This window comes from Schistocerca piceifrons, chromosome 10 (assembly GCF_021461385.2).
Source record: "Schistocerca piceifrons isolate TAMUIC-IGC-003096 chromosome 10, iqSchPice1.1, whole genome shotgun sequence".
Taxonomy (NCBI): domain Eukaryota; kingdom Metazoa; phylum Arthropoda; class Insecta; order Orthoptera; family Acrididae; genus Schistocerca; species Schistocerca piceifrons.
In genome coordinates, this window is record NC_060147.1 from 41,810,426 (window position 1) to 41,837,430 (window position 27,005).

Consider the following 27,005-nt stretch of genomic DNA (forward strand, 5'->3'; position numbering starts at 1 on the left):
CCTACAATTATTTCTCCATCTACCTCCAAAGTATTTACTTTCATGTACATCTACATTTATACTCCGCAAGCCACCCAACGGTGTGTGGCGGAGGGCACTTCACGTGCCACTGTCGTTACCTCCCTTTTCTGTTCCAGTCGCGCATGGTTCGCGGGAAGAACGACTGCCGGAAAGCCTCCGTGCGCGCTCGAATCTCTCTAATTTTACATTCGTGATCTCCTCGGGAGGTATAAGTAGGCGGAAGCAATATATTCGATACCTCATCCAGAAACGCACCCTCTCGAAACCTGGACAGCAAGCTACACCGCGATGCAGAGCGCCTCTCTTGCAGAGTCTGCCACCCGAGTTTGCTCAACATCTCCGTAACGCTATCACGCTTAGCAATTAGCCCTGTGAAGAAACGCGCCGCTTTTCTTTGGATCATTCCACTTCAAATCGTTCCGTACGCATACTCCCAGATATTTTACAGGAGTAACTGCTACCAGTGTTTGTTCCGCTATCATATAATCATACAATAAAGGAACCTTCTTTCTATGTATTCGCAATACATTACATTTTTCTATGCTAACGGTCAGTTGCCACTCCCTGCACCAAGTGCCTATCCGCTGCATATCTTCCCGCATTTCGCTAAAATTTTCTAATGCTGCAACTTCTCTGTATACTACAGCATCATCCGCGAAAAGCCGCATGGAACTTCCGGCACTATCTACTAGGTCATTTATATATATTGTCAAAAGAAATGGTCCCATAACACTCGCCTGTGGCACGCCAGAGGTTACTTTAACGTCTGTAAACGTATCTCCATTGATAACAACATGCTGTGTTCTGTTTGCTAAAAACTCTTCAATCCAACCACACAGCTGGTCTGATATTCCGTAGGCTCTTACTTTGTTTATCAGGCGAGAGTACGGAACTGTATTGAACGCCTTCCGGAAGTCAAGGAAAATAGCATCTACCTGGGAGCCTGTATTTAATATTTTCTGGGTCTCATGAACAAGCGTCTTGGGTCTCACTCGATCGCTGTTTCAGGAATCCATGTTGATTCCTACAGAGTAGATTCTGGGTTTCCAGAAACGACATGATACGCGAGCAAAAAACATGTTCTAAAATTCTACAACAGATCGATGTCAGAGATATAGGTCTATAGTTTTGCGCATCTGCTCGACGACCCTTCTTGAAGACTGGGACTACCTGTGCTCTTTTCCAATAATTTGGAACCTTCTGTTCCTCTAAAGACTTGCGGTACACGGCTGTTAGAAGGGGGGCAAGTTCTTTCGCGTACTCTGTGTAGAATCGAATTGGTATCCCGTCAGGTCCAGTGGACTTTCCTCTGTTGAGTGATCCCAGGTGCTTTTCTATTCCTTGGACACTTATTTCGATGTCAGCCATTTTTTCGTTTGTGTGAGGATTTAGAGAAGGAACTGCTGGGCGGTCTTCCTCTTTGAAACAGCTTTGGAAAAATAGTATTTCAGCTTTAGGCGTGTCATCCTCTGTTTCAATGCCATCATCATCCCAGAGTGTCTGGATATGCTGTTTCGAGCCACTTACTAATTTATCGTAATACCAGAACTTCCTAGGATTTTCTGTCAAGTCGATGCATAGAATTTTACTTTCGAATTCACTGAACGCTTCACGCATAGCCCTCCTTACGCGAACTTTGACATCGTTTAGCTTCTGTTTGTCTGAGAGGTTTAGGCTGTGTTTAAACTTGCAGTGAAGCTCTCTTTGCTTTCGCAGTAGTTTCCTAACTTTGTTGCTGAACCACGGTGGGTTTTTCCCGTCCCTCACACTTTTACTCCGCACGTACCTGTCTAAAACGCATTTTACGATTTCCTTGAACTTTTTCCATAAACACTCAACATTGTCAGTGTCGGAACAGAAATTTTCGTTTCTTCTGTTAGGTAGTCTGAAATCTGCCTTCTATTACTCTTGCTAAAGAGATTATCCTTCCTCCATTTTTTAAAATTCCTATTTACTTCTATATTCAGGGATGCTGCAACGGCCTTATGGTCACCGATTCCCTGTTCTGCGCTTACAGAGTCGAAAAGTTCGGGTCTTTTTGTTATCATTAGGTCCAAGATGTTATCTCCACCAGTTGGTTCTCTGTTTAATTGCTCGAGGTAATTTTCGGATAGTGCACTCAGTATAATGTCACTCGATACTCTGTCCCTACCAACCGTCCTAAACATCTGAGTGTCCCAGTCTACATCTGGTAAACTGAAGTCTCCACCTAAGATTATAACATGCTGAGAAAATTTATGTGAAATGTATTCCAGATGTTCTCTCAGTTGTTCTGCCACTAATGCTGCTGAGTCGGAATGTCGGTAAAAGGAGCCAATTATTTACCTAACTCGGTTGTTTTTCCGTTCCAAAAGCCAAGTACCCACACTTCTTCATGTTCATCTTCTGGCCAACCTTCTGGCCAAGCTTTCTTGCCATACAGCTCAAAGCGTCTTCATCTTCTCATAGTACAGTCCGATCATCTGTAAAATACATGCTAACTATCTTGCTGTCCTCTACTGTCGCTATCATAACATGTCTTTCTCTATGCCAAGTTTGCAGGATTGCTCCTAGATACAGCTTATAGGCTCTTGCTCAAGTGGTTCAAGTGGCTCTGAGCACTATGGGACTTCTGAGGTCATCAGTCCCCTAGAACTTAGAACTACTTAAACCTCACTAACCTAAGGACATCACAGAAATCCATGCCCGTGACAGAATTCGAACCTGCGACCGTAGTGGTCGCGCGGTTCCAGACTGTAGCGCCTAGAACCGCTCGGCCACACTCTTGGTCACCTCGAATTATTCTGTCCTACTTTTCCCAATCTTTACTCTCGCTTTGTTATTTTCACATAATTCCCTAACAGCCTCTAGAAATATTTGATCTACCTCTGTCTCTTACAAATTTTTTCCACAGTTTGTTGGTGGGTAAATTATCAAATACTTTCTCTGCGTCAACCAATGCAATATGTCTCTCCAGTCAATGTTTGTGCGTAGTCCACATATTAGTTTCCATTGTCCATTACCGATCCTCCTACGCCGAATCCTGCTTGCTCTTCTTGCTGCTTATGTTTTGTTTGTTTCTCTGCCAGATATTAAATACCTTCGAGTACAATCTTATAACAAAAGAGATCACTGCCAATCCCCTATGGTTCATTACGTCACCCTTTCCTATCCACTGCTGTTATGTGACATCTTTTCCATTCTGATGGAACAGCTCCATTTGATGCTATTTCGTATATCCTCCTTAGAGTCTCCAACAATTTCGGTGGAGTTGACCAAACATCACTATCTCTGGATTGCCTTCTTCATCTTACAGTTTCTCATAGCCTGTTGAAGACATTTTATGTCTAAACGCCATAACTTTTCTTGTGGCATCTTCACCTCACAACTACACTCCTGGAAATTGAAATAAGAACACCATGAATTCATTGTCCCAGGAAGGGGAAACATTATTGACACATTCCTGGGGTCAGATACATCACATGATCACACTGACAGAACCACAGGCACATAGACACAGGCAACAGAGCATGCACAATGTCGGCACTAGTACAGTGTATATCCACCATTCGCAGCAATGCAGGCTGCTATTCTCCCATGGAGACGATCGTAGAGATGCTGGATGTAGTCCTGTGGAACGGCTTGCCATGCCATTTCCACCTGGCGCCTCAGTTGGACCAGCGTTCGTGCTGGACGTGCAGACCGCGTGAGACGACGCTTCATCCAGTCCCAAACATGCTCAATGGGGGACAGATCCGGAGATCTTGCTGGCCAGGGTAGTTGACTTACACCTTCTAGAGCACGTTGGGTGGCACGGGATACATGCGGACGTGCATTGTCCTGTTGGAACAGCAAGTTCCCTTGCCGGTCTAGGAATGGTAGAACGATGGGTTCGATGACGGTTTGGATGTACCGTGCACTATTCAGTGTCCCCTCGACGATCACCAGTGGTGTACGGCCAGTGTAGGAGATCGCTCCCCAGACCATGATGCCGGGTGTTGGCCCTGTGTGCCTCGGTCGTATGCAGTCCTGATTGTGGCGCTCACCTGCACGGTGCCAAACACGCATACGACCATCATTGGCACCAAGGCAGAAGCGACTCTCATCGCTGAAGACGACACGTCTCCATTCGTCCCTCCATTCACGCCTGTCGTTACACCACTGGAGGCGGGCTGCACGATGTTGGGGCGTGAGCGGAAGACGGCCTAACGGTGTGAGGGACCGTAGCCCAGCTTCATGGAGACGGTTGCGAATGGTCCTCGCCGATACCCCAGGAGCAACAGTGTCCCTAATTTGCTGGGAAGTGGCGGTGCGGTCCCCTACGGCACTGCGTAGGATCCTACGGTCTTGGCGTGCATCCGTGCGTCGCTGCGGTCCGGTCCCAGGTCGACGGGCACGTGCACCTTCCGCCGACCACTGGCGACAACATCGATGTACTGTGGAGACCTCACGCCCCACGTGTTGAGCAATTCGGCGGTACGTCCACCCGGCCTCCCGCATGCCCACTATACGCCCTCGCTCAAAGTCCGTCAACTGCACATACGGTTCACGTCCACGCTGTCGCGGCATGCTACCAGTGTTAAAGACTGCGATGGAGCTCCGTATGCCACGGCAAACTGGCTGACACTGACGGCGGCGGTGCACAAATGCTGCGCAGCTAGCGCCATTCGACGGCCAACACCGCGGTTCCTGGTGTGTCCGCTGTGCCGTGCGTGTGACCATTGCTTGTACAGCCCTCTCGCAGTGTCCGGAGCAAGTATGGTGGGTCTGACACACCGGTGTCAATGTGTTCTTTTTTCCATTTCCAGGAGTGTATATGAAAATTAAGACCGATGTTCCTGGAATAAATCCTTAAAATGCGTGACTAATGTTGCTATGATGTAACTTGTCACTAATTGACACTCGTGCTGAACTGATTGTTTCCATGCCTCAGCACTACGAGCGCAACCAGTCATCCTGTCTACATTGTTGTTGTTGTTGTGGTCTTCAGTCCTGAGACTGGTTTGATGCAGCTCTCCATGCTACTCTATCCTGTGCAAGCTTCTTCATCTCCCAGTACCTACTGCAACCTACATCCTTCTGAATCTGTTTAGTGTACTCATCTCTTGGTCTCCCTCTACGATTATTACCCTCCACACTGCCCTCCAATGCTAAATTTGTGATCCCTTGATGCCTCAGGACATGTCCTACCAACCGGTCCCTTCTTCTAGTCAAGTTGTGCCACAAATTTCTCTTCTCCTCAATCCAATTCAGTACCTCCTCATTAGTTACGTGATCTACCCGCCTAATCTTCAACATTCGTCTGTAGCACCACATTTCAAAAGCTTCAATTTTCTTCTTGTCCAAACTATTTATTGTCCATGTTTCACTTCCATACATGGTTACACTCCATACAAATACTTTCAGAAACCACTTCTTGACACTTAAATCTAAACTCGATGTTAACAAATTTCTCTTCTTCAGAAACGGTTTCCTTGCCATTGCCAGTCTACATTTTATATCCTCTCTACTTCGACCATCATCAGTTGTTTTGCTCCCCAAATAGCAAAACTCCTTTACTACTTTAAGTGTCTCATTTCCTAATCTAGTTCCCTCAGCGTCACCCGACTTAATTCGACTACATTCCATTATCCTCGTTTTGCTTTTGTTGATGTTCATCTTATATCCTCCTTTCAAGACACTGTCCATTCCATTCAATTGCTCTTCCAAGTCATTTGCTGTGTCTGACAGAATTACAATGTCATCGGCGAACCTCAAAGTTTTTATTTCTTCTCTGTGGACTTTAATACCTACTTCAAATTTTTCTTTTGTTTCCTTTACTGCTTGCTCAATATACAGATTGAATAACATCGGGGAAAGGCTACAAACCTGTCTCACTCCCTTCCCAACCACTGCTTCCCTTTCATGCCCCTCGACTCTTATAACTGTCATCTGGTTTCTGTACAAATTGTAAATAGCCTTTCGCTCCCTGTATTTTACCCCTGCCACCTTCAGGATTTGAAAGAGAGTATTCCAGTCAACATTGTCAGAAGCTTTCTCTAAGTTTACAAATGCTAGAAACGTAGGTTGGCCTTTCCTTAATCTAGCTTCTAAGATAAGTCGTAGGGTCAGTATTGCCTCACTTGCCTGGAAAGCATACGTTTGAGAAAACACCATTTGGAAATAGTCACAAACCTCACGTATCACAATACTATCGGGCATAACCAATTCCTTAAAAAAGGTTAGGTTGAAATTACTTATGAACGTAGAGCCACATAAACGCGAATCTTACAAGGAATATAATACAGATAGTAAGAACAAAGGTATGACACTTCAAGTACCATATAAGGAAACAACGTCTAACCATATATCTGACTCAACTGTCAATATAGCTGTCTCGAAACGTCATTGTGAAAGAAACTTCCATAATTCACAAAGAGTACTCCAACAATAGTTTAACATCTCTTATAGCTCCAGTAAGAACAAAGGAGCACTCTTTTACAATAGTGTGACAGCAACTGAGACAACGATTTTATATACAGGGTGTTACAAAAAGGTACGGCCAAAATTTCAGGAAACATTCCTCACACACAAAGAAAGAAAATGTTATGGGGACATGTGTCCGGAAACGCTTACTTCCCATGTCAGAGCTCATTTTATTACTTCTCTTCATATCACATTAATCATGGAATGGAAACACACAGCAACAGAACGTATCAGAGTGACTTCAAACACTTTGTTACAGGAAATGTTCAAAATGTCCTCCGTCGCATGGAATCCCTGATGCGCTGATGCAGCCCTGGAGAAAGGCGTATTGTATCACAACCGTCCACAATACGAGCACGAAGAGTCTCTACATTTGGTTCCGGGGTTGCACAGACAAGAGCTTTCAAATGCCCCCATAAATGAAAGTCAAGAGGGTTGAGGTCAGGAGAGCGTGGAGGCCATGGAATTGGTCCGCCTCTACCAATCCATAGGTCACCGAATCTGTTGTTGAGAAGCGTACGAACATTTCGACTGTAATGTGCAGGAGCTCCATCGTGCATCAACCACATGTTGTGTCGTACTTGTAAAGGCACGTGTTCTAGCAGCACAGGTAGAGTATCCTGTATGAAATCATGATAACGTGCTCCACTGAGCGTAGGTGGAAGAACATGGGACCCAATCAAGACATCACCAACAATGCCTGGCCAAACGTTCACAGAAGATCTGTGTTGATGACGTGATTTCACAATTTCGTGCGGATTCTCGTCAGCCCACACATGTTGATTGTGAAAATTTACAATTTGATCACGTTGGAATGAAGCCTCATCCGTAAAGAGAACATTTGTACTGAAATGAGGATTGACACATTGTTGGATGAACCATTCGCAGAAGTGTATCCGTGGGGACCAATCAGCTGCTGATAGTGCCTGCACACGCTGTACATGATACGGAAACAACTGGTTCTGCCGTAGCACTCTCCATACAGTGACGTGGTCAACGTTACCTTGTACAGCAGCAACTTCTCTGACGCTGACGTTAGGGTTATCGTCAACTGCACGAAGAATTGCCTCGTCCATTGCAGGTGTCCTCGTCGTTCTAGGTCTTCCCTAGTCGCGAGTCATAGGCTGGAATGTTCCGTGCTCCCTAAGACGCCGATCAATTGCTTCGAACGTCTTCCTGTCGGGACACCTTCGTTCTGGAAATCTGTCTCGATACAGACGTACCGGGGCACGGCTATTGCCCCGTGCTAATCCATACATCAAATGGGCATCTGTCAACTCCAATTTTTTATAAACATTGCACTGACTGCAAAACCACGTTCATGATGAACACTAACCTGTTGATGCTACGTACAGATGTGATTGATGCTAGTACTATAGAGCAATGAGTCGCATGTCAACACAAGCACCGAAGTCAACATTACTTTCCTTCAATTGGGCCAACTGGCTGTGAATCGAGGATGTACAGTACATACTGACGAAATTAAGCGTTTGCGGACACATGTTCACATAACATCTTTTCTTTATTTGTGTTTGAGGAATGTTTTCCGAAAGTTTGGCCGTACCGTTTTGTAACACCTTGTAGATATCAACACCACCTGTTTAATGTAGCAAACCAAAATTCATTAATACGTTCAATTATCTGCTAACAAATTTGAAATATTTTACCAAACTACGTACCGTTCGTAGATAACCTGAAGATGAAAATCACGTCGTAATAGAGCTATGGTAATAATGAATGCAGTTAAACACAGCAGCGTCTTTTGACTCATAACACAATACATAAAAAAAAATATTTCCCTTTCTGTGTTATCTTCGGTAGTGTTTTATCGGCCCGATGTTGTTTGAAACCACTAATAATGCAGACGTTTATCTTCATCTTTCGGAGATCTTATGTCAGTGAAAGGAACCCGAAAAGATATTCTTCTTATTATGGCTGGATGGAGCTGTATGGCTCACATCTGCCTGGCATTCACAAGAACGGACAATAAGCAAAGATATGTGGTTTGCATCTGTGGGAATACTTAAAAGCGTGTTTCTACAAAATGACCCTAAAACGATTGACTGACTAGTGGAAACTATACTTCAGAGACCGAAGGCGTCCCTTTTTATGAGAACTAATTTTTGAATGTGAGCATTCCACTTACGGTCGTTGAAAATATTTATTCCGATTGCAGTCGAACTAAATATTTTACCCGCACATAAGCGAGCTATTAATTCAACTTTAAACATTTCATTTAATTGCGTCATTGCTTTTTCGATGTATAGATCGAACGTAGGGGCGAAAGGATGAATCCCTACCTTTATAATCTCTCACAATGAGCACGTCGTTCTTGCTCTTCCATTCTTATTCTTGGTTCTTGTACATGTTTTACGCAGCAGATACCGAAAATAATATTTAAACTTATAATATTCACTATCGCATCAGTATTTTATCTTCTCAAAAACGGTTCAAATGGCTCTGAGCACTGTGGGACTTAACATCTGTGGTAATCAGTCCCCTAGACTTAGAACTACTTAAACCTAACTAACCTAAGGACATCACACACATCCATGCCCGAGGCAGTATTCGAAGCTGCGACGTAGCGGTCACGCGGTTCCAAACTGAAGCGCCTAGAACCGCACGGCCACACCGGCCGGCTTTTCTTCTCCGTCATCAGTTTTTCACTTGTTGGCAGTTCTACTTGTGGATCTATTACAAACAAAGTCTTTCATCTCGATACGCTCACGGATTGCCGCATCATTTGTGCTTCGTTTTAAAGACCGGGTTTTTCCGCGTGCTGTGTTTTCATCTATTAGTAGAATGGTTGTAAAGAACCTGTCGTGTCGAGTTGTGTGAATTATCCACTCATGTCGTCTTTTGTACGATTGCTTTCCAATCGTCTTCTTCCCTCACGAATTTTCTAGAAAGATTTCCTGGTTGACGTCCCTACATAAAGTACTATGCTGCATACAGAGCTTTTAATTAGTTGTCTGCTCAAGTGAGTATTCGTTTCTATTCAAGCGAAGTGTGTTTTCTTCATTTATAAACATTTCTTCTCCCCTCAAATTCTTCGGTTTTAACCTCTCCCCTTCTTCCAACCTCCGTTATCTCACTGCTCAAATAGTTGTATGTTTCACTTTTATGTTATTGGCTTTTGATTTTCATGTTTAATTCTTCTCGTTCGATGCAGGATATAAGTGCTTCCGTCGCATTTGTGCTCATTTCAAAATTTCAGTTTGCACTGATCTGAAATGAATCGCATATCTTTTACTTCGTAATACGACCCTCTGAGTTCGTCTATAGGGATCCATGGGATACGATTCGTGTGGTATGTAACGCATTATGTGTCTCTTCTTACAATCTATTATTCTTGTAGCATTTAACTGCTATGAAGTACGCTATTCATGCCAGTAAAACGCCTGGCAGCTATTTCATTTAGGTAAAATTAATAACGTTACTTCAAAAACAAATAAATGCACTGACGTTCAGGAAAAAACAGAACACCTTGAACGACTACAGATAGGATTTTTATATTTACAGGATATGTACATTAGTATGTTCTGCACAAATGATTAGCATTTCAAACATGTCGGTCCACGGATTCGAGGTTAAGATCGATATAGCGATGCAACACCTTTCTTTCTTTCTTTCTTTCACTTGCGCCTTTGTCCCACAATGGACACAGGGTCGGCGTGGTTACAACGCAATTGGCAAGGTTAATTGAAAGGGGTGGCCGGATGCCCTTCCTGCCGCCACCCCATACCTCCCCCTCTGGTGTAAACCATGAAATAGTGCAGAAGTGTTACAAATGTCTGCGTGTCACGTATCTGAGGCGGGACGTGGTGACCAGCCCGGTATTCACCTAGTGGGATGTGGAAAACCACCTAAAAACCACATCCAGGTTGGCCGACACACCGGCCCTCGTCGTTAATCCGCCGGGCGGATTCGATCCGGGGCTGGCGCGCCTACCTGAGTCCACGAAGGAGCGCATTAGCGATCTCGGCTAACCTGGCGGGTTACAGCGGGGCAACACCACCTACTGGTAAAGATGTACCTGTGGCTCTCGCTGTAGCTGTAAACAGAAGGTGATGGGTCACTGTGATATGGCAGGCGTGCAGGCTTATGCGCGGACCGTACCGTCAAATCAGTGAGTTTGAAAGAGGGCGCATTATTGGGATGGGAGAACGTGACGCATCCATCCGGGAAATTGTTGATCCTGTGGGCGAACTCTTTCGGCAGAGTTGTGCGACTGGATTCGTGATTTCCTGTCAGGAAGGTCCAGTTCGTAGAAATAGACGGCAAATCATCGAGTGAAACTGATCAGGTGTTTCCCAGGGAAGAGTCTTGGGACCTCTGTTGTTCCTGATCTATATAAATGACCTGGGTGACAATCTGAGCAGTTCTCTTAGGTTATCCGCAGATGATGCTGTAATTTACCGTCTAGTAAGGCCATCCGAAGACCAGTATCAGTTGCAAAGCGATTTAGAAAAGATTGCTGTGTGGTGTGGCAGGTGGCAGTTGACGCTAATTAACGAGAAGTGTGAGGTGATCCACATGATTTCCAAAAGAAAACTTTTGCAAACTCCTTCTCAGTTGCCACTGTCCGCCTCTGAAACAAACTGCCCCTTACCTTGCGCAAAATTCAATCTCCTGCTGCTTTTAAGAAGAAGTTGAAGCATTTGCTACTATCATCCTCATAAAGTTCTCCACAAAATTAATGTACCAGGCCAATCCTCTCATCTGTCAAATAGCAAAGTTAGCGTCTTCTATCTTGCTCCTGAGACGCCTTCCCCTTCATCTATCTCTATTAGCCAGGCAATCTTCTTTTCCTTTATATTTCCTTAATTATGTTTCATCATGTCTATTCTTCTCCTCCCTTCACCATGAGTCTCCCTCATACTCCCTGCTGCCAGCACTCCTATCTAAAATTTGTCTCTTCAATAATGTCTAATTATAACAGTACTTATGATCTACGAATATAAACTCTATATGTATGTATTTTTCCAGGTGTACCTTTCTACTTGTTTATTTCACTTTTTGTACTAGATGTAGTTTAACATGCCTACTAAAACGTATGAATGTAAAATAAGTAGAATGTCCGGTTAGATTGAAGAGAGGGCCTGATGGCCCTAATCTTGCCAGGTTAAACAAATCAATAAATAAATAAAAGAAATCCGTTGGAATTCGATTACTCGATAAATAGTACAATTCTCAAGGCTGTCAATCCAACTTAGTACCTGGGTGTTAAAATTACGAACAACTTCAGTTGTAAAGACCACATAGATAATATTGTGGGGAAGGCGAGCCAAAGGTCGCGTTTCATTGGCAGGACACTTGGAAGATGCAACAAGCCCACTAAAGAGACAGCTTACACTACACTCGTTCGTCCTCTGTTAGAATATTGCTGCGCGGTGTGGGATCCTTACCAGGTGGGATTGACGGAGGACATCGAAAGGGCGCAAAAAAGCGCAGCTCGTTTTGTATTATCACGTAACAGGGGAGAGAGTGTGGCAGATATGATACGCGAGTTGGGATGGAAGTCATTAAAGCAAAGACGTTTTTCGTCGCGGGGAGATCTATTTACGAAATTTCAGTCACCAACTTTCTCTTTCGAATGCGAAAATATTTTGTTGAGCCCAACCTACATAGGTAGGAATGATCATCAAAATAAAATAAGAGAAATCTGAGCTCGAACAGAAAGGTTCAGGTCTTCGTTTTTCCCGCGCGCTGTTCGGGAGTGGAATTGTAGAGACATAGTATGATTGTGGTTCGATGAACCCTCTGCCAAGCACTTAAATGTGAACTGCGGAGTAATCATGTAGATGTAGATGTAACGGGTGTGTGTAGAATGGTTCACGGAAGGCCATGAGATGGATGAGGTCGCCCCACCCAGACCACCTCCTGAGAAGATCGGCATCTCATTCTAATGCCATTGAAGGACAGATGTGCGTCCTACTCGGCTCTGGCGCAACAGTGGAACAGTGTAACACATCGTACACAATCGGGGGTGACAGTGCGCCACCATTCGTTACGGTATGGGTTATGTGCTCATTGTCCACTTCTCTGCCTACGTTTGGCGAACGTGCAGACACGCTAGAGGGCAATGACGTATGGAACAAAGTCACTGGGATCAGGAATGGCATTGGATAGTGTCTTTGGACGAATCCAGGTTCAAAATAATGGCCGCATTTTGGTTCGCCGGAGGCAGGGGAGCCCTGTCACAGTAACTACATTCGCACGAGACATACAGCACCAGTTCAGGGCCTTGTGGTGTGGGGTGCTATTTGGTACAATCACAAATCATAGTTGGTGTTTGTCCAGGACACTGTTCCCAGTGTGACCTACGTAAAGATATCCTGAGATCTGTAGCCGTACCCTTTCTGCACAACACCCCAGACGCCATTTTTCAGCAAGACAATGCACAACCACATGTTCCTTCGACTGCCTGGTTGGCCATGTGCTCTAAGGCACTGCTTTCCGGGCGGGAAGGAGCGCCGGTCACTGGCACGAATCCGTCCGGCAGATTTGTGCCGAGGTTCGGTGAGCTGGCCAGTCTGTGGGTGGTTTTTAGGCGGTTTTCTATCTGCCTCGGCGAATGCTGGCTGGTTCCCCTTATTCCGCCTCAGCTACACTAAGTCGGCGATTGCTATGCAAACAAGTTCTCCACGTATGCGTACACCACCATTACTCTACCACGGAAGCATAGGGGTTGCACTTGTCTGGTGTGGCCGGCCGCGGTGGTCTAGCGGTTCTAGGCGCTTCAGTTCGGAACCGCGCGACTGCTACGGTCGCAGGTTCGAATCCTGCCTCGGGCATGGATGTGTGTGATGTCCTTAGGTTAGTTAGGTTTAAGGGGCTCCGGGAAAGGCTCAAAATCATGAAAAGTTCAATTTTTACTTTTTTGCGTTTTCTGAATTTGCAGACTATTACCTTTTAATAGATATATAATTTATTCAATTCTGAAGACTACAACTATTTTTCAATTTTTTTTGAATTGTGTTCTACATGGGCGTGACCCACTGTGGCGCTGTTAAACTGCTGTCAAATGGTGTTATTATTAACGTCCGTGTTCATCAGGTACATTTTAGTGATGTGAGATAAAGTATGTGTTGTGGCTAACCTGTGATGGTTCAATATATATCGCTGGTGTGATTGTCGATTGTTTCATGTTTATTTACTCTGTCGTTATCTCGAAAATATTCGTAATTAATTCTGTTTCTTGAGTCTCTGTTTTGTTGAAGTATAATAATGAGTAAAAGTAAAGTTATTAGAAATCCTCTGAAGGCTTTTAAGAAAAGGAGAAATGTTGGAAAGCCAAAGGTATGTGTTATTACAGTAAACAATAAAGACGATAACCAAGTGAGTGAACCTAACCTCTCAAATACACCTGCCCATAGCAGTCAAAGTGGGAAAGAAAATACTTCGCAGAAGAAGCTTGGTTCAATGAGTGAAAACTATGAATGTTTTATGGGCGAATCGGATGTGAGTGAAATATTTCATATGTCGGTTCTCAAAGGATTTTTTTCAAACTGTGTAAGATGTATTCATTGTAGTGAAGTTGGTCTGGAACTCTCCATAATAAAGCACGTAGGACTTGCTAGTGAAATACAACTGAAATGTGATAAGTGTTCATACATGACCACCTTTTGGAACAGTGTTGCAGTAACTGCAACTGAAGAAAATGGTAGCAAAATCTACGAACACAACAACGAGCGATGCTTGCTTTAGACAAGGAACGCCTTCGGGCTGCAGACAGGGCTGTAAAGAGTCTAGAAATACAAGCAAGAGTAAACAGGAGGAGGAACAAGAGGAAGCTGGAGGAGGAGTTTGCAGAGGATGAATGGACCTGGAATGCATTAAAAAGTTAATCCAATCTTTGTCGCTCGATTCCCAAAACTTTTATTTTCTCATACTAATTACATGTTTTCTAAGGATCTTCCAAACATATTTGTTTCAAACTTTCAGTAAATGTTACACAGTACCTTCTGCATAATTTAACACAGCCTTTTTCCAAAAAACTGTATATTTTTGAATATATAAATAAAAAATTGCAAAAAAATGTTGTGAATTTTCATTACAATTGAAAAAAATCATCTTTAATAACTGAACTAAAATTTTGTAAAATCCCTGTGTTAAGCTGTAGCCCATATTCCAATAAATAATCTGTAAAATGTTCAGCTTCCTACCTCAAATACTTTGTGAGGAAAGATGTAATTTATAAGCGTTATTTTAACATTGCAAGTATAGGGCGTTCCGGAGCCCCTTAAGTAGTTCTAAGTTCTAGGGGACTGATGACCACAGTAGTTAAGTCCCTTAGTGCTCAGAGCCATTTTTTTGTCTGGTGTGAGACGTTCCCTGGGGGAGGGGGGGCGGGGGGGGGGGGGTTCACTGGGGACCGAACCGCACAATAACCCTGGGTTCTGTGTGGGGCGGGGAGGGGTGAAGTGTACTGCGATAGTCGTTGGAGGGTGCAGACCACTGCAGCTGCAGCGGGGGCGGAGCCTCTCCGTCGTTTCTAGGTCCGCGGATAACAAAACATAGAACTACTTAAACCCAACTAACCTAAGGACCTCACACACATCCATGCCAGAGGCAGGATTCGAACTTTCGACCGTAGCGGTCACGCGGTGCCAGACTGAAGCGCCCACAACCGCTCGGCCACACCGGCCGGCGACACATGCTTAACCGAGGTAACTAAAATACTAATCATTTTTGCAGAACATGCTAATATACACGTCCTGTCAATATGATCGTCCTGTCTCTAGACGTTCAAGGTGTTTCTCTTTAACGTCAGTGTATATTTACCGTATTTTAAAAAATAACCTGATGAACTTCAGATCATTTGCATTAGTCCCGAATTTACAATGAAAGAGATTTTAGCTCCATTTGTTTTTAACGGTAGCGGAGAGTGCCTTACCTGGAAGACAGTGTACCTAGCAACAGACGGTGTAGTGACATGAAGATACATGTACCAGAGAACTCCATAAGTCGTTCCCGGCATTTTCTACTGTTTTTTAAGATGTTGCGGCCCTGTCAGCAAGTGTGATAAATTAATATGTCAAAAATCCGCTTCAGTTGCGAAACGTTACTGGTCTTTAACCAGGACAATCTTTCTTTCTTCTTTCTTTCGCTGACGCCATAGTCCCACAGCGATCGCAGGGTCAGCGTGGCTACAACGAATTTGGCAGTGTTAGTTTTAGGGGTGGGCAGATCCCCTTCCTGCCACCACCCCGTACCCCTGGGGATGGAATTGGTCTACCCCAGCTGTCTGCATCTAGTGTAAATAGTGAAATAGGGCGAACGCGTTTCAAATGTCTGCAACGCGTGTTAACTGTGGCAGAACGTGGGGACCAGCCCGGTATTCACCTAGCGGGATGTGGAAAACCGCCTAAAAACCACATCCAGGCTGGCCGGCACAACGGCCCTCGTCGTTAATCCACCAGGCGGATTCGATCTGGGGCCGGCGCGCCTACCCGAGTCCAGGAAGGAGTGCGGTAGCGCTCTCGGTTATGCTGGCGGGTAGTCTTTAACCAGGAGAATATAGAGAAAATATTTAACGTTGCGTCCGCGGCTAACCGACCGCTTACCACGAAGAGGGGCCGGGGCTGTTCCTCAGCTAAGTAACGCAGCTTGACACAGTACCACGGTACTGTAGCTTTTTGTGTGCCCTATTCAGGCATGTATTAGTTTATTTTATGCTTCTGAAGACGGCTGGATTACTCTAGCCGAAACCTGGCTAAAGACCAGTAACATTTCGCAACTGAGGCGAATTTTTGACATATTTATTTTCTACTGTTTCTTTTTATTGTTTTTAGACATGAGGATGTGTCTTGTGAAGCGTATATGAGAAGGAGATTAGTGTTTAACATCCCGTCGACAACAGGGTCATTAGAGACATGCAGCTCTTGTGAATAGTTGTAGTTCTACACACCTAAGTGGTGAAGAAAATATTACAGCTATTTCGAAGACATTTTCAATTCTTCAGTTATCGAATTTTATGATGAATAACATTCTATGTAGCCGGCCGATGTGGCAGAGCGGTTCTAGGCGCTTTAGTCTGGAACCGCGGGAACCGCGCGACCGCTACGGTCGCAGGTTCGAATCGTGCCTCGGGCATGGATGTGTGTGATGTCCTTAGGTTAGTTAGGCTTAAGTAGTTCTAAGTTCTAGGGAACTGATGACCACAGATGTTAAGTCCCATAGTGCTCAGAGCCATTTGAACCATTTGAACATTCTCTGTATTTTTATAACTACTTCCATAATGCGTGGACTGTTAACTCAAACCGGCTGTAGTGACTGAGCCGTTCTAGGCGCAACAGTCTGGAACCACGCGACCGCTACGGTCGCAGGTTCGAATCCTGCCTCGGGAATGGATTGTGATGTCCTTAGGTTAGTTAGGTTTAAGTTCTAGGGACTGATGACCTCAGATGATAAGTCCCTTAGTGCTCATAGCCATTTGAACCATTTTTGTTTGTCGCTGATGCACCACATCGTATCTTAAAACAGAAATAAGCCTTTCATCGTGGAACACGCGATACTCGCAACTGAACTGAATTTCTTTAATGTCTAGCAACTTTGCTTGTCTTCAAAATTGAAAGGATGTGTTTGCAGTAGCTTATATTTTAAAATCTTGTTAACCTGTAACTAGTTTTTGATAAACCTCTGCTTAGCTTCATTTGACTCATCACTAATTATTTTATGTGATACAGCAGTAGCGTCAGAGATAGACTATTAAATGCAGTGCTGACACTTTTTTATCGATTACAGCTCTTTTAAATGTCAAATACCTACAAATGTTTTTTTCCAAAATTGGCAACACCTTAATTCCGGAAGAGGCTGCAGCAACAAAAACTGAACGCTATCATTCAAAAAGTCTCCCGCAGTGCCGTATGATTGTTAGCCGCACGTGCCGTATGATTGTTCGTCTGCCTGGGTTACTTCTCTTCAAGTGGACTCTCCCAACATTCCACTGTTTCGTTTATCCCAGCCAGCGTCAGTAGTATCGTTGGTGTGTGTTGTTACGTGTTGACGTGAACGTTGCTCGTTTGTTTCGTTTTTGTCATTGTTAAAATGATAACCATGGAAGAACGTGTGTTTTTAGTCAAACGAGTGTTCAAAGCTGGTGGTAAATAAACAGCTTCAGTTCGTCAAACATTTAATTCAGTTTTCCCGGAGACAATACTCCCACATTACGATACTGTGCGAGATTTGACTAACAAATTTCGAAGTAGGGGTTCAGTGACAGATGCACCAAGAAGTGGTCATCCTAGCGTTTTCTCTGCGGATAAACTACTCGATATTCCCGATAAAATATCCACGAGTCCGAACAGTAAGAAAACTCGCCCAGGAAATCAATGTTAGTGTCGGAACGGCCCGCATAGCTGTAAGGAAAAAATTAGAACTTTTCCCATACAAAATGAGAGTCGTGCAAGAACTAAAAAATACTGATCATGGTAATAGACTGCATTATGGTCAATCGTTCAAAAATTTCTTTCAACAGAATGGAAGGGATATTCTTAATTAAACGTTTTTCAATGATGAGGCGTGGTTTCATTTATCCGGGTACAAGAACTCGCAAAATTCTCGAATGTGGAGTACTGCAAATCCATTGTGTGTTCATGGGGAACCACTTCACTCTGTGAAAATGGGAGTTTGGATGGTAATTTCTAGACGTCAGGTTGTGGGTCCCATATTTTTCAACGAAACAAGACAAGCACAACTATACTGCAGTGATATTCTGCATCCATTGATAGGAGAACGTGTGTTAAGTGAAATTCTGAACGGTTATTTTCAACAAGATGGTGCAACCGCGCATACAGATCGTGTTTCAGTGTCACCGCTTGCTGATGTTTTCGGTGATCGCATAATTTCACAGGGACTTTGGCCTCCACGATCGCCTTACCTAACACCACCTGACTTTTTCTTCCACCTTACCTAACACCACCTGACTTTTTCTTCAGGGGTGCAGCGAAAGCAACTGTCTATAAAAACGCGTCCAAAATCCATCGATGATTTGAAAACTGGTTGGTTGGTTGTGTCGGGGAAGGAGATCAGACAGGGAGGTCATCGGTCTCATCGGATTAGGGAAGGACGGGGAAGGAAGTCGGCCGTTCCCTTCGAAAGGAACCATCCAGGCATTTGCCTGGAGCGATTTAGGGAAATCACAGAAAACCTAAATCAGGATGGCCGGACGCGGGATTGAACCGTCGTCCTCCCGAAAGCGAGTCCAGTGTCTAACCACTGCACCACCTCGCTCTTGAAAACTGCAATATCCACTTTCACTGCTTCTGTTACAGAAGAAATGATACAGCTTGTTTTTGGAAACATGATTAGACTAATTAAATTCTGTATTCAACAACAGGGGGTACACTTTCAACATTTATGTGAAAATTTGTTAGTAAAAATGAATATTGCCGGCCAGTGTGGCCGAGCGGTTCTAGGCGCTTCAGTCTGGAACCGCGCGACCGCTACGGTCGCAGGTTCGAATCCTGCCTCGGGCATGGATGTGTGTGATGTCCTTAGGTTAGTTAGGTTTCAGTAGTTCTAAGTTCTAGGGGAGTGATGACCTCAGAATTTAAGTCCCATAGTGCTCAGACCCATTTGAACCATTTAAAAATGAATGTTCAATAAATTAATAACTTGTATTTCACTGAGTTTCTTTTCGCTGTATTCACTGCGGCAAACGGCACATGCGGCTATCATACGGCACTGCGGAGAGGCTTTTTGAACACCCCGTATATTCAGCTTTTACTGCGCAGCTGGTTTGATGCGGGCTTCTGAGAGTGTTTCAGGGTTCAGCTCGTGTTACCTCTGATTTCCGGGACCTTTCTGTGAGACCCCTGTCTGGTGCTTTGACTTTGCAGGTGCTCTCGTGCCGCAAGACTTCCTGGCAACCAGCCATGGGCGGCTACGTGGCTCCAGAGAACGCCATCGTCTGCGGAAGAACGGCCTCTGGAAGGCCGCTGTACTTCGGAAGGGCATTCGACGAAGGGAAATACCACTTCGGAACGGTACGTACCCTTTAAACAGGTCCTAATATAAGGGTACGCCACATACGACCCTATATCACTCTTGCGGCGCTCTACTTCGCTACCCTGACGTATGCTGTACTGGTGTGCACACGCTCAAGTACCATTTGTGAAACAAAATCTTATTTCTAAAGGCCTGTCAAGCTGGCTGGGCCACACAAATTTTACAATTCACAGTCAGCGGTCTCAGCTACTTTTTTTTTCCCTATATTGAGTTTCGATTCCCCCTAAAGAGGGCGGGCTGGCAGCAGCTTATTACCCCGCTCTTCAGCCTACAGAATTTGTTTTAAAAAGATGAAGATAATAAAAAAATAATAACAGATGGCGATAAAATCGGTGACTTAAAGGTAAAATGGCAGAAAATTCTGGAGCTTAAAACATAAAACACAGGGTTGATGATGCTAATAAAAGACACAGGAAGCAGAAAAATAATAGACAGACAATTTAAAAACACGGCGACAGCCTGGGTTCTGTTCGCAAGAGATATAAAATGCACACCCAGCGACAGCATGATGTCTGTTCGCAACACTGTGGAAAGACGCACAACACTGAACACTCACTGAAGCACGGCACTAAAAAGTTGGCACAAATATGACATACCACACCAGAGAGCAGGTGGGGGAAACTGGTCAGATGACTGGAAAAAAATGGGGGGAAGGAGAGGAAAAGTGAAGGGGGAGGGGGGGAAAGGAGCCAATGGAAGATGAGGATCCATAAGGGGGGTGGGGGGTGCTGAGCAGACGTACCAGGAAGTGCGGAAGGCAGAGGAGGGGAGTACAAAAGGACTCGGGGGGGGGGGGGGGAAAGGAGATAGGGAGAGGGTAGGCAGGGAGAAAACACAGGATGGAAGGGGGGAGGAAGAGGGAGTCTCGGCTACTGTCAAGTTCAGATTTGTTACAAATCGAAAATCAGTGTAGCGTCGAGCTAAGTTCAATTGACTGAGGCAAAATGTATAACAGGTGATACATAAGAAAAATGCGAACTATCTACACGGTTAAGAGCCATGCATAGCTGCCATATACAGGGTAGTCCATCGATTGTGACCAGGCCAAATATCTCACAAAATGAACATCAAACGGAAATACTACAAAGAACGAAACTTGTGTAGCTTGAAGTGGGAAACCAGTTGGCGCTATGGTTGGCCCGCTAGATGGCGCTGCCATAGGTCAAACGGATATCAACTGCGTTTTTTTAAATAGGAGCCCCCATTTTTTATTACATATTCGTGTAGATTGTAAGGAAATACGAATGTTTTAGTTGGTCCACCTTTTTCGCTTTGTGATAGATGGCGCTGTAATAGTCACAAACATATAAGTCCGTGGTATCACGTAACATTCCGCCAGTGCGGACGGTATTTGCTTCGTGATACATTACCCGTGTTAAAATGGACCGTTTACCAGTTGCGGAAAAGGTCGATATCGTGTTGATGTATGGCTATTGTGATCAACATGCCCAACGGACGTGTGCTGTGTATGCTGCTCGGTATCCTGGACGACATCATCCAAGTGTTCAGACCTTTCGCCGGATAGTTACGTTATTTAAGGAAATAGAAAGTGTTCAGTCACATATGAAACGTGAACCATGACGTGCAAAAAATTATGATGCCCAAGTACGTGTTGCATAACGATTCTGTGTCGCCTGGCCACCAACAATTGTTGCATAATGATTTTATTCATGGATACAGTTATGTGGCTCCTTCTGCGTATAGCGATTTTACGACTATGACGTGTGGGGCCTGAAGATGGCGTCAACGTAATGCCGGAACTAGTAGCACATAAGAAGTTCATAAAATAAATTTCTGCAATACATGTTGGTAAATTATTGCATCAAGAAATACATGCCAGCCTTTGTCCTATGGTCCATAATGGATCAACGAAGATTACATACTGTAACTCTGACTGCATGATACAATACGTATTAGCCCACAGCCTCTGTGACAATGTATTATTAAATAAATGGTTTGTAGCATCGAAACCATACATTTCCGGACATAAGTTCATTAGATTTATCCGAGTTTGTACATGGCGGAAAAAACCACCCCGTATATGGTTACTATACATGGCTCATGAAAGTAGTTTTCATTTTCTTATGTATCACTTGGCCTGTTATAGATTTCGCTTGAGCCAATTAAACATAGTTGACTTCACCGCTGTTTTTCTATTTGTAACAGATCTGACGGCGGCAGTGGCCGGAGTGGGTAACTGTGAATTGTAAAATTTGTGCGATGTAGACAGAACTTTACAAATAAAGTTCCATAACATGATGGCAACTCATTTATAAACTTTGTGTCTTCGATTGATAAAAGTGACCTAATAAAGTGGCTCGTAAACTAGTCGTACAATATATCGGAAAAATAGTGTTTTAGAGATCGTTCTCTTTATATATTTTTTGTGATTCTGCTGGGAATGCAGACACTATGATACGTCAGTATGGTCGCCTCATGATGGTGCGTGGTATCATCTGTTCAGCCGTCGTACTATCAGAAACGCTCCGTCAACAATAACATTATTTATGGAGGTGCTCGCTCATGCCGATGACATGATGACCCTATTTTACTTCATGTTCATCTGCTACCTCTGAATGAAGGCAAAAAGGAATACAAACGTCTCGAAAATGAGATCGGCAGGAAGTGCAAAATGGTTAAGCAGAGATGGCTAGAGGACAAATGTAAGGATGTGGAGGCTTATCTCACTAGGAGTAAGATAGATACTGTCTACAGGAAAATTAAAGAGACCTTTGGAGAAATGAGAACTACTTGTATGAATATCAAGATCTTAGATGGAAACCCAGTTCTAAGCAAAGAAGGGAAAGCAGAAAGGTGGAAAGAGTATATAGAGGATCTATACAAGGGCGATGTACTTGATGACAATATTATGGAAATAGAAGAGGATGTAGGTGAACATGAAATGGGAGATATGATATTCCGTGAAGAGGTTGACAGAGCACTGAAAGACCTAAGTCGAAACAAGGCCCTCGGAGTAGACAACATTCCATTAGAGCTACTGACAGCCCTGGAAGAGCCAGTCCTGACAAAACTCTACCATCTGGTGAGCTAGATGTTTGAGACAGGCGAAATACCCTCAGACTTCAAGAAGAATATAATAGTTCCAATCCCAAAGAAAGCAGGCGTTGACAGATGTGGCAGTTACAGAACTATCAGCTTAATAAATCACGGCTGCAAAATACTTTACAGACAAAAATCTTTTCAGACGAATGGAAAAACTGGTAGAAGCCGACGTCGGGGAAGATCGGTTTGGATTCCGTAGAAATATTGGAACACGTGAGGCAATAGCGACCCTACGACTTATCTTAGACCATAGATTAAGGAAAGGCAAACCTATGTTTCTAGCATTTGTAGACTTAGAGAAAGCATTTGACAGTGGAACACTCTGTTTCAAATTCTAAAGGTGGCATGGGAAAAATACAACGAGCGAAAGGCCATTTACAATTTGTAGAGAGACCAGATCGCAGTTATAAGAGTCGAGGGGCATGAAAGGGAAGCAGTGGTTGGGAAGGGAGTGAGACAGGGTTGTAGCCTCTTCCCGATGTTATTCAATCAGTATATTTAGCAAGCAGTAAAGGAAACAAAAGAAAAATTCGGAGTAGGTCTTAGAATCCAAGGAGAAGAAATAAAAACTTTGAGGTTCGTCGATGACATTGTAATTTTATCAGAGACAACAAAGGACTTGGAAGAGCAGTTGAACAGAATGGACAGTGTTTTGAAAGAAGGATATATGATGAACACCAACAAAAGCAAAACGAGGATAATGGAATGTAGTCGACCTAAGTCGGGTGCTGCTGAGGAAATTAGATTAGGGAATGTGACACTTAAAGTAGTAAAGGAGTTTTGCTCTTTGGGGAGCAAAATAACTGGTGATGGTCGAAGTAGAGAGGATATAAAATGTAGACTGGCAATGGCAAGGAAAGCGTTTCTGAAGAAGAGAAATTTGTTAACATCGAGTATAGATTTAAGTGTCAAGAAGTCGTTTCTGAAAGTATTTGTGTGGAACTGAAACGTAGACGATAAATAGTTTAGACAAGAAAAGAATAGAAGCTTTCGAAATGTGGTGCTACAGAGGAATGCTGAAGATTAGATGGGTAGATCACATAACTAATGAGGAGGTATTGAATAGAATTGGGGAGAAGAGGAGTTTGTGGTACAACTTGACTAGAAGCAGGGATCGGTTGGTAGGACATGTTCTTAGGCATCAATGGATCGCCAATTTAGTATTGGAGAGCAGCCTGTAGAATAAAAATCGTAGAGGGAGAGCAAGAGATAATACAATAAGCAGATTGAGAAGGATGTAGGTTGCAGTAGGTACTGGGAGATGAAGAAGCTTGCACAGGATAGAGTAGCATGGAGAGCTGCATGAAAACAGTCTCTGGACTGAAGACCACAACAGCAACAACAACCGCTTTTCAAGAATTATCCATTCTTTTCCAGTACACTTGTATGTGCTTTCCGTTCTCTTTCAGAATTACAGTGTAATGATCAAACATCAAAGTTCTTTTACTACTTCTTGAACTTTAATCCCATTTCCAAAGTGCTTTGGGTTTCCTTCACTGAATGTACATACTGAATAACACTGGCGATTGGCTACAACCCTGTCTCACTCCCTTCTCAGCCACTGCTCCCTTTTCATGTCCTTCCACTGTTCTATCTAAAATTTGCTTGCCGCATAGACTCCCTGTATTTTACCCTGCTAGCTTCAGAATTTCAAAGAGTGTACCCTAATGAACATTATCAAAAGCTTTCTGTCAATCCGCATATGCTCTAAGCAAAGGTTTACCTTTCTTGATGTTTTACCGGATTCCTGATATTCACAGTACACACGTGAAATAGTAGTATGGGTAAATCCCCACTTGATGGCTACCTCGGAGATGAGTAGTTCCCCCCGCATTCCTTCCTACATTTACCAGAAATCCAAACTCTTCTTCCTCGAGTTTGGCTTTTACCAGCTTTTCCATTCTTTTGCAAATAATGCATGTCAGAATTTTGGAAACATGTCTTATTAAGTTGCTGGATCTGTAATGTTAACATCTCTCAGCTCCTCCCTGGTTTGAAACTGGAATTACTACATTCTTCTGTGAGTATGAGGGTGTTTGGCCTGTCTCATATATTTTGCACACTAATTGCAATAATTTAGCTATTGTTGACTCTTCCAACTATCTCTATAACTCTGACTGAATTTCGTCTATTCCATGAGAGTAAATTCTTCTGTGAAAAGGAGGGGTCCGACTTTTTAAAACAATTTGTACTGTGATATAGATTGTATGGTGGTCATGTCGTATTGATTTTTGTATGTCATCAACGTGGAAGTCAGAGAGAGAGAGAGAGAGAGCAAGTTACGTAGCTGTTAAACAATCTTTGGTCTTGTCGTGGCACAGTCTTCGCCTCCGCGCAAACTGAAGTCTGGCAAACGATGGACGTTTTCAGTAGTGCAGTGTTTACTTGTGATGCCGTATGTTAGCTGAAGATAGATTTATTGTAAAGGACAGTAAGGGTCAGTACGATGAATACATTAGAAACCGAAGATAATATACACTACTGGCAATTGAAATTGCTACACCAAGAAGATCTGATGTTTTACCGGATTCCTGATATTCACAGTACACACGTGAAATAGTATTTTGGGTAAATCCCCACTTGATGGCTACCTCGGAGATGCTGTGTCTCATCGCTCGTGTGCCGACTGTAACACCACATTCAAACGCACTTAAATCTTGATAACCTGTCCTTGCAGCAGTAACCGGTGAAACAATAGCGCCTGCCCCTAGTTGTCTTGTATAAGCGTTGTCGACCGCAGCGCCGTATTCTGCCCTTTTACATGTATCTGTGTTTGAACACGCGTGCCTGTACCAATTTCTTTGACGCTTCAGTGTATTTTCCATCGTCGATCATACCTTCACCTACTTCCTCTTCCATCTGCATAATTTTTCCGTCAAGTTAATGGTAGCGAGCTTTTTATACAACGCCCGAAAATCTTTTCGGACAGCTGACTTGTTAAACATTTCTGAAGCTTCCGCTGAACTGGAAATGAATCAGTGAATGAATTTCTAGATTTTTGGAACCATTTCTTTTTTTCCGCAGGCTGACCCCGAAGACGGCCTGCTCTACAGCATGGCGAACGGCGGCACGTGGTACGGGTGCGTCCGCACCTCCCAAAACTTCGACATCCTCGTCGCTGCCTGAACCGTTTTGCAGTCAGCCGATTTGGAGTGGTGTGTCCTAAAAATGTCATGTGTACTTATACCGCTATGTTACAATCTATCTAAATTGCCATATATCACACACTACTCACTTCAAGAATATGAAAAAATTACCACTTATTCATAAAAGTATTATGACTTACACAGATTAAAATAATGTTTGAAATGAATTTGATTGTGACAATCCAAATAAAGCTTTTTTTAATGTTTTAAATTTGACTTTGATTCCATACATCCAACACTGTGCTTCAATTTAAGAAGGCTAACTACAGTCCATAGAATCTACACACATTTATAACTAAAATGACATGAAGGATACGAAATTTGTGTTATTATTCAAAGAAGATCAGAAGATCATTTTGGATTCCGTAGAAATGTTGGAAAACGTGAGGCAATACTGACCCTACGACTTATTTTAGAAGAAAGATTAAGGAAAGGCAAACCTACGTTTCTAGCATTTGTAGACTTAGAGAAACCTTTTGACAATGTTGACTGGAATACCCTCCTTCAAATACTGAAGGTGGCAGGGGTAAAATACAGGGAGCGAAATGCTATTTACAATTTGTACAGAAACCAGCTGGCAGTTATAAGAGTTGAGAGGCATGAAAGGGAAGCAGTGGTTGGGAAGGAAGTGAGAAAGTGTGACAGGGTTGTAGACTGTCTCCGATGTTATTCAGTCTGTATATTGAGCAACCAGTAAAGGAAACAAAAGAAAAGTTCGGAGTAGGTACTAAAATCCATGGAGAAGAAATAAAAACTTTGAGGTTCGCCAATGACATTGTAATTCTGTCAGAGACAGCAAATGACTTGGAAGAACAGTTGAACAGAATGGATATTGTCTTGAAAGGAGGGTATGGTGATGCTTGCGACACTTGAAGTAGTAAAGAAGTTTTGCTATTTGGGGAGCAAAATAACTGATGATGGTCGATGTAGAGAGGTTATAAAATATAGACTGGCAATGGCAAGGAAAGCGTTTCTGAAGAAAAGAAATTTGTTAACATTGAGTAAAGATTCAAGTGCCAGGAAGTCGTTTCTGAAAGTATTTGTATGGAGTGTAGCCATGTATGGAAGTGAAACGTGGACGATAAATAGTTTGGACAAGCAGAGAACAGAAGCTTTCGAAGTGTGGTGCTACAGAAGAATGCTGAAGATTAGATGGGTAGATCACATAACTAATGAGGAGGTATTGAACAGAATTGGGGAGAAGAGGAGTTTGTGGCACAACTTGACTAGAAGAAGGGATCGGTTGGTAGGACACGTTCTGTGGCATCAAGGGATCACCAGTTTAGTACTGGAAGGCAGAGTGGAGGGTAAAAATCG

General features: G+C 43.5%; 1 protein-coding gene across 1 annotated transcript in view; it reads left to right on the plus strand.

The window, feature by feature from the left end:
• Nucleotides 1-25,668, plus strand: part of LOC124718670 (verprolin-like) — a 71,722-nt gene extending 46,054 nt beyond the window's left edge. The window contains exons 4-5 of the mRNA XM_047244296.1: nucleotides 19,311-19,457; nucleotides 25,567-25,668. Of these exons, the coding sequence (XP_047100252.1) occupies nucleotides 19,311-19,457; nucleotides 25,567-25,668 (249 nt within the window). The remainder of the gene's footprint in view (nucleotides 1-19,310; nucleotides 19,458-25,566) is intronic.
• The last annotated feature ends 1,337 nt before the right edge of the window (nucleotides 25,669-27,005 follow it).